Raw genomic sequence first — 14913 nt, forward strand, 5'->3', positions numbered from 1 at the left:
AAATCCATTTTCACACATGAACTCCGGGGAATGTCTCTGGATGTGACATTGTCTGCAGCTGACCATAGCGTGCAAGGGGTGCAACACAGGATAAACGCTCGCAAGCTGTGAATTTACCAAGCTATCCTACTTTGCAGGGGTTTTGTACTAAAGCGGGCTGGCAGGTTAAAAGACATTTTGTCCAGTCTGAATGTGTCCATTCTCACCTGCACTTCCAGTGGGTAATGTTGGCTGCAGGTTGCAGCCAGGCACACATGTTTACAGTAGTCCTGAGTTGTATCTACCTGTGAAACCAGAGTTGAGCCCTCTGAAAGATGAAAATATTTTTTCTATATTTTGCTTTTTACATGAAGTATTAGGAGAACAGGGGGCGCTATGGAGCCACGGAGCAAGATGGCAGCATAAAGTGGTTGCTCCGTGTAACCTGCATTAAAAACCCAGAACAACCCAAAACTAGAAACTTAATTACTATTGGAAAATGTAAAAAACAACTAATCTTAAGGACTGTGATATTTTCACCCGAAAACGCGGTTCCCAAAAAGCAGTTAAAACCGATATTTTGGCAACGCCTGAAAACAGCGAGGGAGCTGCTAGCGCTAGGAGCATGAGTAACCTTAGCACGGTGTTAGCTGAACTTCGGTCATTGCGCTCCGAGTTTAGTGGATTCGGAACAAAACTGGACAGCATAGCTAACCGTATGGGTGAAATGACGAAGTCAGTTGCTGCTTTGGAGAAAAACATGACGGAGGTAAAGCAAAATGTTGCTGCAAATGCTACACGACTGGAGGAAGCTGAAAACAGAATAATGTCGGCAGAGGAGCTCCTGGAAAAGAGAGCGTGGCCGATCTCAGCAATGCCATGAAGCGGATATCCTACCTAGAGGCAAAAACTGACGACCTGGAGAACCGGGGCCGAACTGTTTGGCCTCCGGGAGGGCGCCAAGGGTCAGCGGCCACTGCTGGAGTTTATAAGGAAGATGTTACCGCGCTGTCTTGAGACCGACAGATCGTTCATTATTGAGAGGGCTCACCGCACCCTAGCACCTCCAAAGCCAAACCAACACAGAGCTGTCCTTATCCGATTCCTGAACTTCCAAGATCGGGAGTTTGTTTTCTGCTCCACAAAACACAGTAACATCGAGCACGACAGAAACAAACTCTTTGTTGCCCAGGATTTCTCAGCTGAGACCATCCGGCAGCGAACCGAGTTCAACGCGATCAGAAAAGTGTTCGCCGACAAAGGAATGTTCTGCGGTTATTCCATGCAAGATGAGGATCCTCCACGATGGGAAGATACGCCTGTTTTCATCTCCAAAGGAGGCCAAGGATTTCCACCGTAGACACATTGGACAGGACTAACTGTAGCGGTGAGCGTTTCACTCCCTGAACTGCAGAATCAGCTGCTCATAACTAATAGACGAGCTGTAAAAATCTGTATTTTCGCTCAGTTATAATATTTGGCTTTGTGCTACTCATTGACTTGCCATGTTATTGGACACAGGAAGTTTTGTTTTTCTTTTCGAGAGCTTGAAAATTTTCCATTCCGTTTTAATAACGCTACTACAAACGTAATTTTTTGTTTGTTTGTTTGTTTGTTTGTTTGTTTTTCCTTTTTCTCTCTTTCTCCCTCTTGAACACAACAATGTTACCTACTTTGGTTAAACTTTTATCCTTTCAAGAGGGATTCTGTAAGTCACAAAAAGGACACTGCCATGGAATTATTCTAATTTAGTGGCTAGTCTGATATGTTAACACATATGGGTTTGTTATGTTTCTGTTTTTGAATATGGTGTATACATGGTTGACGGACACCACTGTTGCCTTTGTTGGGTTGGGTTCTTATAGTTCAGCTATTCCCCTTTGTAGTGGAATAACACAGCCCCTAGTTTACTACTCTGAGTAAGGGTGGGGGGGGGGGGGGGGGGGGACTTTAAGTGTTATGGGTCAATGCCAGGTTTTTTTTCTCTATTTATTTCTCTATTCTATTTTTATTCAAAGTTTACTTGTCACTTTTGTTTACTCGACATCAGCATCACATGTTGTTATCTTAATATTACAGAATGAAAACTCTATGGACCAACTAAACACCCACAATATCTCTGACCTAAAAGTCACTAGTTGGAATGTCTGGGGTCTCAGGAAACTAATCAAACTGAAACAGGTTATAAGCAGGATCAAGCAATTGAAATCAAAAATAGTTTTTCTTCAAGAAACACATCTGACAGACTGTGAACTAAAGTCTGTGAGGAACAGATGGCCTGGCCAGGTGATCCACGCATCATACAATAACTATGTGAGAGGTGTAATTATTTTGATTCATAGAAGCATGCCATTCCAAATGACGAAAATAATAAAAGACCCTGCTGGTAGGTACGTAATCACTCAGGGTACCATCCTTTCTATTACTTTAAACTTGGTGAGTCTCTATGGCCCAAATGAAAATAACCCCAAATTTCTTGAAGATCTGTTTCTTACTGTATCTGCTTTGCAAGGATTGTATATAATTGGAGGAGACTTTAACTGTACTCTCAATCCAAGTATACATCGCTCAACAGGCTCAGATACATATAAAGCACAAACTAGACGACTAATAAATCAATTTATTTCAGATATCAACTTGGTAGAAGTGTGGAGAGAACAAAATCCTGATCAAATAGAATTCTCCTGTCATTCAAGTATACATAAATCCACGTATAGATTACTTTCTTGTCTCAAGAGAACTTTTATCAAGGATCAAACAGTGTCAGTATGATAGCATAGTGTTCAGTGATCATGCAGCTATCTCACTGAGTATCCATCTAGGAAAGTTTATCCATAACCCCCCTCACTGGCAGCTTCAAACAAAATGACTGCAGAATCCAGAATTTGTTAAATTTATAGAGGAGAAAATAGAAAATTACTTTGAGTTAACCACAGATCAAACTTGTGCCTCAGTGAGATGGGAAGGATTCAAAGCATATATTAGAGGTGAAATTCTTAGCTTTATGAGTACAAAGAATAAAAGCAAATGGAAACCCTGGATAAACAGATTAAATCTTTGGAATTAGACTTAAGCGTTAGCGACGACTCAACAAACCAAAGTGAGTTGCTACGTCTGAGAACTGAATATAATAAATTATCATCTGATGCAGCAGCAAAAAGTCTAATGTGGCTGAAGCAATCTTATTATGACCAAGGAGAGAAAGCAGGTAGACTTTTGGCATGGAGAATTAAGAAAATGCAGAGTGAAAGAGCAATTAATAGTATAAAGACCTCTTCAGGGAACGTAACAGTAGATCCATTGGAAATTAATGACAGCGTTAGAGAATTTTATGAAAAATTGTATAAATCAAAATGTGCTCAAACCTCAGAAGAACAGGACATATTCTTAGATCAACTTCAGTTTCAGACGCTAACAGAAAACACAAAGCAGGAATTAGTCAGACGTCTAACTATTGAAGAGATATCACAGGCTATCAAAAGCATTAACAGTGGTAAAGCACCGGGGCCAGATGGCCTTCCAATTTAATTTTATAAAACTTTCCAAGACAAATTATTAATTCCACTTTTTAACATGTATGAAGAAGCGTATCAAAATGAAGCTCTCCCACCCGCTCTGAGACAGGCAGTGATTACTTTGATACTGAAACCTGGCAAACCCCCTGCAGAGCGTTCATCATTTACACCAATAAGTGTGATGGGTGTTGACACTAAAATACTTTGTAAAGTTTTAGCAAGAAGATTAGACCCCTATATATCACATTTACTGTAGTTCATAATGATCAAAATGGCTTTGTGCCAAAACGTCAAGGGTTTCACAATATAAGAAGGGTTCTAAATATAATTCATGAGAAATTTGATGCTAAAGATACAGCATTAATATCACTTGACGCTCGTCAAGCTTTTGACAGAACTGAGTGGTCATATTTATTTACTGTTCTCCCAAGATATGGATTTGGAAACAATTTTCTCAAATGGGTTAAACTTTTGTATACAAATCCCAACGCTAGTGTTTTAACAAATAATATAGTTTCTAACCCTATCACATTGGAGCGTTCCACTCGCCAGGGGTGTCCATTATCTCCAATCTTAGCTATAGAACCCCTGGCGATGACAACTAAAATGAGAACTGACATATTTGGTGTCCAGTTAGGAGATCAGGAGCATAGATTGGCTCTGTATGCTGATGACCTGATAGTGTTTCTGACTAGTCTGTCTATTAGTATACCAAAATTAATGCAACAAATGGAGTTATTCGGACAATTCTCTGGCTATAATATAAATGATTCAAAATCCTCAATCCTATTTCTGAACAAGGATGAAAGGCTAAATCCTATTATACAAACCCCGTTTATTAATGCAAAAGAAGGATTTGTGTATCTTGGAGTTAAAATCACCCCAGACATTGATACCATTGTAGCAACAAACTATGATCCTCTGATTAGTGAAGTGGAGGAATCTCTAAATAAATGGATGACAATGCCCATATCAGTGATTGGCCGTATAAACATGATTAAAATGAATATATTTTAGGTCTCTTCCAGTCACTTCCTCTGCCTCTTCCAAAAGAATTCTTTGATAAGCTTAACGGTATCTTTAATAGATTTATTTGGAATAACAAAAAACCTAGACTAAGACTTTGCTTGTTGTAACTGCCATATGAAAGAGGGGGGTTAAAACTCCCTAATCTTAGACTGTATTACTGGTCTGCACAACTGCGCTCAGCCATGTTCTACTTTTCCACTGAGACACCTCCGGCCTGGTTACAAATTGAACAAACATCAGTAACAAATCTTCAGTTAAATCTGTATTTATATTCTGCAAGCCAGAAAAAAAAAAAGACAAACAACCCTTTTTTTTAAAAACACAATAGATATTTGGTATAGGGCCCATCAGTATATGGGAGATAAGTCTTCTATCTTGATGTTTTAAAGCAGGAAGAGCTAATGGGGGTTTCAAAATCTGGGCAGATAAAGGTGTACAGAAGGTGGCAGATCTTTATAAGGATGGCAACCTTCTTACATTTGATCAGCTATGCCAAATATACAGCATCCCCAAAAAACATTTTTTTTAAATATCTACAAGTTAAACATTTCATTATGTCAACATATAAACAGATTGGAAACCATTATCACACTTGGAGAATGTCATACTTCAAAGGCCAGTGGGTAGAAGTCATATCTCTTTAGTTTATACAGCTCTATTAACACATGATAAGGAATCTGCCACTGACAAGTTGGACGCATCGAGGGCTGACATCCAAGAGGAGATACAGGAGGTGGACTGGGAAACTACATGTTTAAAAGCCCAAAGACAATCAATTAATACAAGGATGAAACTCCTCCAATATAAGTGGTTGATGAGAACTTACATAACCCCAGCCAAACTGAATCGCTGGTCGCCTGTCATCCCAGATAGCTGCAGTAAATGTTTAGACAAGAAGGGCACTCTGCTTCACTGTGTATGGAGCTGTCCAAAATTACAGCAGTACTGAAAATTAATCACGCAAACTTTATCTGAGATTGTTGGAGTAAATATACCTGTTGAAGCAAAAATGTGTGTGTTGGGTATATATCCAAAGAACTGTGACTTTAGCACACTCTAAGAAATGACACACTGATGTTGGTAGCATTATGTAAATGTTTTATGTTAAAACTAATGCCACCAATTGATTTTTAACTTTAAACACAAGTATGTTGTTTTGAATTTAATTAACAACATAAGATTTCAATACAACAAAATGCAGTAAATTAAATCCAACGTAAAAAGTTCATTTAAAATGAAGAGCACTTTAATTTAAAGAGGATTGTCCTAATAGGCTCTCCATACTTCTAAGTTTGCACATGTGCAGTGTGGAAGTTTGATCATCCGCCATTTTCAACTGAGACTTGCATATGCTTAGTATCCTGGATAGAATCCATCGCCATCTGAGGATTATTTGGTAAGTACAACAATTTAAGGATGACAAATTTGATTAATGTATACTAACTGATAAACATCTGACACTTTCGGGAATACTTTTGCATTTTTTTTAAACAAATGATGCCTGGTAAATTTTTTAACACTCTAGTTTGTATACCTCTCTCACGTGTTAGAAGTATGAAGACATTTAACAAATATTGTTGAACCTGCTTCGGTGTAATTTTCCAAAATCTTTTGCGATTCCTGTTAAGGTGAGACTTGCCTACTAAGACCGACAGTTTTAAAATTACTCCCTACATCTACCGCACCTGCTCCCTGACATCAGTAATGACCACCGGGAGCGCCAGCGATCCTGTAGTTTGAAGAATGAAATGAATGTATAGTGTATTTTAGAAATGTGCCTCAATTAACTTGCTACATTGTTTGAAAGAATTCGACTCCATGTTGATTTCTGGTTTAGTGTCAAACGCAGGGATTTAAGCGATTAACATTTTGATTTGTAAAGTATAAGACATGCGTTCATCTGTTGTCATTGAAGTGCAGAATAATGTGTAATACTGTTATATATAATCCATTTAACTCCTTGTATCAGTTTCCATTGGCTATCATCGCTACCGAAGACAGGAAATCATCAAAGACATGCCATTCATTGCAGAGGTCAAAAACAGATGGCCTGCCCTGTTTTCAGAGACTGAGGTAATTCTTACTAACTTTGTTATTGGAAGTCATTTTCATAAGAACTTGTATTTGAAGAACAAAGTACTGTAAATTGTTAATTTTAAAAGATACAAAATGTTTGACTGAAAGTTGTAACATTCTTGCATGTGGCCTCTAATCAAATTAATAGAGAATACTCTCTAGTTGTAATTTTTAATATGTTTCAGGTTGTTGCGGAGTTCGCCCGCATCACCATGGTCCCTTTGTTGTCGACTTTCATGGCCAAGCTGGACCACTACGCTGACCACCTTAGAGTGTTCAAAAAGAAGGGGGGAACAGCTAAACGCAATATCAACTTAATCATGGCAGCCATGGATAGGGTATGTATTTTAGTTGACCTTGATTGAGCTCTGAAATTATTTGAATGCTTCTTCAACTTCTGTGTCTGTCATTAATCAGAATTTTTTTTCAACTGAATATGTGTAAATTTGAATATTTTGTAGATACATGTGAATCAGTGACATGCAGTCAAGTGAGGCACCTTAATGAGAAGTAAAATACTAACAAAAGAGAAATTCAATTTGTACACTAGATTTTAAATTTGCTTTCTGTGTGATTTCAATATTTTTATGGTCAAAATTGCTGTCATTACGGATTTTCTGTTCAAATACAAGGTAAAACGCTGAGAGGAGGCAATGATGATGCTGTGTCTCACCACAGACACACACATGCGCAATCCCACTGCTGTTTCTCTAAATTGCCAACGTACATGTTTGATTACACATGTAATACAGATGATGACTTGCAGACTACCTAATGTATTTGACGAATCTGTGTTACATGTTTAATGTTATTGGTCATAAATGTGCTGCAAAAATGCATGGAGTGAGGCTGATGGAGGGCAGTGCTGAACCCTAAAGGCAACATGTATAAGAGGTACACGTATATGGATTCACAGTGTAATCACATTACACTGAGAGCGCCATTGACACAGTGGATAAAGCAGCACTCTTAGGGAGCATCAGTAAATTTCACAAAGGACAAATTGACACCAAATCAGTCCTAAGCAATGAGACGCACCAATTTTATTTTAATGCATCTCCTATTTATAAATTAATAAATTGATGTAAAATGAATGATTTTTCTATAATTGTTTCCAGGTCATTTGACCAATTTATTTACTACACACAAAAAATGAGACACACCAAACCTAAATAAATTTTAATGCATCTTCTGTAGGGCTGGGCACTTATTGCATCGCTTATCAATATTGTGATAAAACACGTCCTATGTGATTAAAATGATAGACTGCTTTCAAACCTCTAAAAAAAATATGATAATTTAGTTGAGACTATTACTTCCATTAATGTCAAACTTATTATCAATTCAACAAGATAAATAACTGCTGGTTTGTCTAAATAGCACATTTGCTAAGTTTAATTTGCAGTATTTGTATTTGTGAGGCTGCATTGATAGATTTATAGGCAAAAATACTATTATGATCTTTTATTGTAACTCTTATTGTTAAGAAGCTTGGAAAGAAAAGCGTCTGGACTTCTTTAAGTTGCTTGAAGACGTTTCATCTCTCATCCGAGAAGCTTCTTCACTGAAGAAGCTTCACTTTTCTTTCCAAGCGCCTTAGACTACGATGACCTGGATGACTGAGAACCTTCACAGACTTATTGTTATCGCAAAAAATACCACAAAATGTCATGATAGGATTTTAAGTCCATATTGCCCAGTTCTAATCTTCTATTTAATTTGAATATTTTTAGGGGCACAATTATTAAATATATTGTTGAACAATCTAGAATTTATTAAAGCAAAAATGAAAGCTTTCACGTAATGTCAAAATTGAAAAGCTTCGATTTTTGAGTTCATATATTTGTTTATCTGACTCAGAGGAGTCAGTGCCTTACCAATCATGAACCTCACTGCACGTCACTGATGTGAGTTATGAAACATTGCTTAATCACTTATCTGGATTATGTGTTAATATTTTTGACTTTGTTTTGTAAAGAGGTTGAAAGGAACCAAAATAGGAAACTTCCCTCATATTGAGTTCTTATCTCCACCAGAATCCCAGCATTGATGTTCGACGGGAATGCATTCTGAAAGCTGTCTGTCTCTACTTAAATGAAAAGCCAGATGACCTGTTCAAGGAATTCTTGGTAAGTTAAAAAAGGAAAATGATCAGCTATTTTCCTTTTTTTAATTTGGGATTGGAAATGGAAGGTGGACTTACTTGTCCATATGTATATGTACGCAATTAACTTATCTTTTTCTTTTATTTGTATTTATGTGGATCTTGGAGCAAGCAGAGAAACAGAGAAGCTGACTTTGGGAGTCTATGTTGTTCAGACATGAAGGAGCAAACTCTGCAGATACACCTGAGGACATTGGTGTCATCGTAGAAGGATGCACTGTGCTGCAAGCTCTTAGTGATGTGGCAAAGGGTTGTGCCCTCCTGCTTGGATTAATCTACAGTCTAAATCTGAGCTACCCAAAGCACCTGAAATACACATTTGAATTTCTTCAGAAGGTGCTGATGGAGTTGGATGGGAACAACCTATCCATGAAGGTGCAGGTTCTGAAAAACAAACTGCTTGAGTGAAACAGCCTGCACTGAACTATAGAGGACACTGAACTTTAAGGTTCTCGAACCCTTCTCCTTGCACTTCATAAACTGTTCAGTTTGAATTGCCACAAGAACTTCTGCAAGGCCTTTCACTTTTCTGCGTTCTTTGTTCTTGAACCTTTACCAACATCCAACTACACTGAAAAAGACTGCTCCTAACTTTGGACTTCAGTTTAAGTTTTGAAGCAAAGGTTATTTTTGTAAATATGGACAAAAATGACACTAAAGTAATTTCTACCAGCTGTTTGCAGGGCTGTATTGTGGGCTTTTCATTGTAGCCCAATCAAGTTTACATTAAGTCATGTTAATGTTAAAAATGTTGGAATCACAACACTTTCCAGTTTTAATCATTTCAGTTTAACATGACATTCTTTATCTTGTCTTCCTGCACTTAAAATGCACTTGAATATATGTAAAGATTGTTTAAGAAAAAAGATCTAGAAGCATTTGAATTGCTCAAAGTGTGCTTCAACAAGTTTTACACAAAGTGTTATTAAAGTTAGGTTAACTGAATAAACTGGTGTTCAATTTTTTTAATTTACAAACTTAAATAGAATAAATTGCAATTCTGTTAAAGTGATTTAATCCTATAGTTTCAGTAGAGCGTGTTTTGGGTGAGTAGATTTATCAGATTTACTTAAAATTTGTTGTTCAAATTAAATATATCATACATTTTATATTTCACTAACCCAGTTGTGTGGAACCGGTTGACATAACTGGGTGGAGTAAATACAACATGTTATTTCTTAAAGTAAGTAGAGCTTGTTTTGGTTGAGTAGGTTTTATTTAGTCTTCTCAATTTAAATCAACAAGGTTAGTTAGATCAACATTATGATATTCAGCTAATACAACATGATTCTTTTGATTTGCATTTAATTATCCAAATGTTATCAGATGTACTTAAAATTTCTTGTTCAAATTAAATATATCATACATTTTATATTTCACTAACCCAGTTGTGTGGAACCGGTTGACATAACTGGGTGGAGTAAATACAACATTTTATTTCTTAGAGTGCACCAGACAGCTAAAATTAATTGACTTTGGACTCCTGCAGGCTAAACGCTTAATATCTTTGTATTGGAAGAAAATGGATGTACCCTCAAGTCATATGTGGGTGAAGGAGATGACATCATGTATTGTATTGGAATTAATTTAGAAAATGATACTTGGTGCTGAGTTTTGGGGGTTTTGTGTGTGTGTGTGTTTTTTTGTTGTTGTCTGTTTCTTTGTTTTTGTTGTTTTTATTTTTCGTTCGCGTCTTGCTTTGTTTGTTTTACCCATGCTGTGCATCGGTTTTGTTTTATTTTATTATTTATTTATTTATATTATTATTGTTGTTGTTTCTTTTAATTTATAGTTGTTTATTTTGTTCTGTAATATAAATTTCATGTTAACTGTACTATTATTCTTTGCTTGTTCTGTAATATAAAACTCAATAAACATACTGTTAAAAAAAAGTATTAGGAGAACATAATACTTATATAGAAGTGATAAATCAGCCTCCATCTTAGTTTGACTAAGGTGGATGAGGGGGCTGATCAATTACAGGGACAGGTGGTGATAAGTGTGAAATTTGACCTGCAGGCATTTAAAAAGTAGAGCAGTGGATTAGGATCCCACTGTTTTTGGTGGAGTCAGCTTCCCTGAACTCACCAGGTGAGATGAGATGGGGTACTTTTTTCCTTGCTGAGCTTAGATATGTCCAGGCTGGATGGACCCACCCCCAAGGTGCCCATGGCTCTTTCTATTGTGCAACCCCACCCCTGGTGACCTTGTTAACATGTGACAAAATGAGGACCAGCAAATCTGTGTCTGTGTGTGATCCACTGTTGGTGAATAAATGCCGAGGTTTCAGGCGTGCAAGTCCTCGAGATGCCAGTGTCACAGGTGTAACAGATCTGGGAACAACAACTTGTGATACAGTCAGTTTTGGTTATAACATTCAGTTTGTCAGCAGGACTGCAATCCAAACCGTAGTATTTTTTTACCATGTGATTTTCTGGTGACAAGCAGAACAATTTAAGCGTACCTGCCTTATGGTTTATGTCTCTGTGTTTCTTAGTTCAAGTTCGCGTCTCTGTGTGATCCTTCCTGTTTTACTTTGAAGTTCCGTGTCTTATGTGAATGTGTCCTGCTTTGCTTGTCTCGTCAGTCCTGATTTCTCCCAGCTGTGCCCTCCTTCTGTGTCTCATTCCCTCGTTATCCCTCTGTGTATTTAAGCCCTGTGTTTCTCTTTGTCAGTGTCGTAGTCTCCATCATAGCTGTGTGATTTTTCCCTGTGGCTCCTTGTGCTTTAGTTTTTCCAGTTTAGTTTATTTTGTATTGTTTTTCGTGTCCCACGCCAGCAATAAAGCTGTGTTTTTTGAGTTTACCTTTTGTCTCTGTGAGTTTGCGTTTGGGTCCTACTTTTGCCTGCACACAGCCGTACTGTGACATAGATTTTTTGGGATCAGAATCTGACCAATCAGAGCATTGCATTTGTAGCTCGTAGCTCAAATCGCACACCATTACTGAATATGCAATGATATGAAAATAGTAAAAGTAAAATACAATGATACTATTTTACCTCAGACCCAAGCTAGACGCTGTTCAGAAACACTGCTCTCTGAAATTATTCCTCTTCTTCCTCAGATGTGGTTCCAACTCAAATTGTCTCACTGATGGCCTGAAATATGTTCGAAAGCTACAGCTTCATCTCCCGGATCCAACCATCAAATTCTCCCTGATGCTGCCCAGTTACTTGATGTTAACTTCATTTTTCATTTTTAGCTAACTGCAGCTAAAATAGGCTAACCACAGCTAACAGTGACAAAAAAGCAGTGCTTACCAAAAAAAAAGTCCAGGATATCCTTAACAACTCACCTCAGTATTGCTGTCATTGGACAGAAGTGAGCTTCACTGACTCATCGACATATATCAAATCCCTTTCATAAAGTTTTACAGCCTCCTCCAGAGTAAACAGATGTGGACCCTTCTGTGTCGGCACACTGACTGTTTGCTGAGGTAATCAGCAGACTGACAGCCTATACAAACTACGGAACAGCGGCCTGAGTTTTTTAAGAGACTTGAACAAAAGCTGGAAAACAACCCAACCAGTTGGGTGCAGCCAGTTCTTGCTGCAGTTTTTGCAAACCAGCAACCAAACTGGGCAATTTTGTAAAGACTGTTTACAGCATCTGTACAAAATGCTTTTTTTTTTTTTACAAAGCTTTTCATCCACACTTAGGATAAGAGTACCTTTTTGTTTTTGTTTTTTTAAATCACGGCATGGTTAGCTTTTTGTCAGAAGCATCTTCTGTGCAGGGCAGTGAAACACATAATAAAGCAAACTGTAAAGCATTTCAATTAGTAAAATTCTGGAAGACACCTTCTTCAAGCAGTGGTACAGGAAGAAGTCTGCATCCTTCAAGAAAAACATGATTTTCATGCAGGACAATGCTCCATCACACGCGTCCAAGTACTCCACAGCGTGGCTGGCAAGAAAGGGTATAAAAGAAGAAAAACTAATGACATGGCCACCTTGTTCACCTGATCTGAACCCCATTGAGAACCTGTGGTCCATCATCAAATGTGAGATTTACAAGGAGGGAAAACAGTACACCTCTCTGAACAGTGTCTGGGAGGCTGTGGTTGCTGCTGCACGCAATGTTGATGGTGAACAGATCAAAACACTGACAGAATCCATGGATGGCAGGCTTTTGAGTGTCCTTGCAAAGAAAGGTGGCTATATTGGTCGCTGATTTGTTTTTGTTTTGTTTTTGAATGTCAGAAATGTATATTTGTGAATGTGGAGATGTTATATTGGTTTCACTGGTAAAAATAAATAATTGAAATGGGTATATATTTGTTTTTTGTTAAGTTGCCTAATAATTATGCACAGTAATAGTCACCTGCACACACAGATATCCCCCTAAAATAGCTAAAACTAAAAACAAACTAAAAACTACTTCCAAAAACATTCAGCTTTGATATTAATGAGTTTTTTGGGTTCATTGAGAACATGGTTGTTGTTCAATAATAAAATTATTCCTCAAAAATACAACTTGCCTAATAATTCTGCACTCCCTGTATGTTTCATACACAAACAGTCATACAAACATGGCTATTTTGGCCTGCCACAGCCATTCTGGGTTACAGTGTCTTTCTTCTAACATATGTTTCTGCGACAGTGGCCATTGTAGCTAGGATTATGTACTTGAATTGGCAGGAGTAAGAAAAGAGGATTCAGTTGAATCCAACCCTCAAACTACTAACATCAAGTGGTGATATTTTCTACACTGTACACATAAGGTTGTACAATTACAATGCTAAACCTATAAAAGCACTTTTTGATCTTGCTTTCTATGCATGTATAAATCAGCATGTGAGCTGAAACTCATGCAAACATAAATTAAATTGGAATAGTTTATACTGGAAATACTGCATATTTATTACAAAGATTTCATATCTTTAACTACATGTGCCCTTACCATGACTCCATTTACAATAGAAAACCAACATCATCCTAAAGAAAGGTAAATATAAAATACATTATTTTAAAAAAGAACATAACTTAAGCTCTGTCTCCCAAGATAAATGTTTTTCCTCCCCTCAGATATGAAAATTCATTTAGTGCCAACTCACAAACACAGCTTGCATGCATTTGGATGCCAGGTAGAAAAAAAGCTTCACCCTTCAGTTGGCATTTACCTGTTAGAATAACAACTGCTTATATGCAAATGAGTTTCCCTCGGATTTATGACTCGGATGAGACCTGGTTTACAGTAACCTTGAACAAAACAAGATGAATAACAGATCTAAATGACAGACAGATAACAGCATTTTCATGTGGCATGCATATATACAATGGAGGTCATGCACATTATTCTCTGTCTGCCCTGCAGACTGACAACTAGCTATTCTGGGAATCACTGAATGTGTGCAGTGTAATCTTTAAACCTGACTGCAAACATTCAGTGATTACCAGAATAGCTAGTTGAAATGGTGAAACAGCCATGCTTTCATGGTTGTATATATTCAGTCAGACCACTGAGTTGGCATAGCGTTGTGACTTCCGGACGTGTAGCAAACTGTACCAACTTGCTCGTTCCACTGAAAATTTCAGGTGTGACATGACAGAGCAGGAACTCCTTAGTCCTCAGCTGAAATTTTCCACGGAAGCTGAACAAAAGCTGGAAAACAACCCAACCAGTTGGGTGCAGCCAATTCTTGCTGCAGTTTTTGCAAACCAGCAACCAAACTGGGCAATTTTGTAAAGACTGTTTACAGCATCTGTACAAAATGCTTTTTTTTTTTTTTTACAAAGCTTTTCATCCACACTTAGGATAAGAGTACCTTTTTGTTTTTGTTTTTTTAAATCACGGCATGGTTAGCTTTTTGTCAGAAGCATCTTCTGTGCAGGGCAGTGAAACACATAATAAAGCAAACTGTAAAGCATTTCAATTAGTAAAATTGCCTCGTGAAGGACAACAGGCTTAATTAAAGTGGCAATTAGCTAACGGTCACATCACAATGACATTTATAAACTGCTGCTATCTTTACTAGGCTGATGCAAATGTTTTCTAAAAGCAAATTTTCCTTGCTAACATTGTAGTAAATTATGGTAATTAGCCTGTTATGATTATATGACAAAATCTGTATATATTCTAATCACCATCCATCCATCTGCTCCCACTTATTGAATTCAGGGTTGTAGAGGATTTGGAGCCTGTCCCA

The 14913-nt window shown here is 37.5% G+C and overlaps 1 protein-coding gene across 2 annotated transcripts; it reads left to right on the forward strand.

Moving 5' to 3' along the window:
• Positions 1-5613: 5613 nt before the first annotated feature.
• LOC308383412 (uncharacterized protein) lies at positions 5614-9718 on the forward strand. Of its 2 annotated transcripts, none has more exons than XR_013969139.1 (5): positions 5614-5919; positions 6493-6596; positions 6785-6937; positions 8636-8728; positions 8876-9718. XR_013969139.1 is itself a non-coding variant. In XM_080861334.1 (5 exons), the coding sequence occupies exons 2-5, from the start codon at positions 6540-6542 to the stop codon at positions 8893-8895; spliced, it is 327 nt and encodes a 108-aa protein (XP_080717460.1). In that variant the 5' UTR covers positions 5614-5919; positions 6493-6539; the 3' UTR covers positions 8896-9718. The 2 variants fall into 2 exon arrangements, 1 of the variants encoding a protein (XP_080717460.1); XM_080861334.1 differs by having other exon boundaries at positions 8872-9718.
• Positions 9719-14913: the final 5195 nt, after the last annotated feature.

This window comes from Rhamphochromis sp. 'chilingali' (assembly GCF_963969265.1).
Source record: "Rhamphochromis sp. 'chilingali' genome assembly, chromosome: 16".
Lineage (NCBI taxonomy): Eukaryota > Metazoa > Chordata > Actinopteri > Cichliformes > Cichlidae > Rhamphochromis > Rhamphochromis sp. 'chilingali'.

Coding starts and splice junctions, on each gene's coding strand:
- LOC308383412 (XM_080861334.1), top strand. CDS start 6,540: ATGCCATTCATTGCAGAGGTCAAAAACAGATGGCCTGCCCTGTTTTCA. Junction 6,597..6,784: donor CCCTGTTTTCAGAGACTGAG/GTAATTCTTACT, acceptor AATATGTTTCAG/GTTGTTGCGGAGTTCGCCCG. Junction 8,729..8,871: donor ACCTGTTCAAGGAATTCTTG/GTAAGTTAAAAA, acceptor TGGATCTTGGAG/CAAGCAGAGAAACAGAGAAG.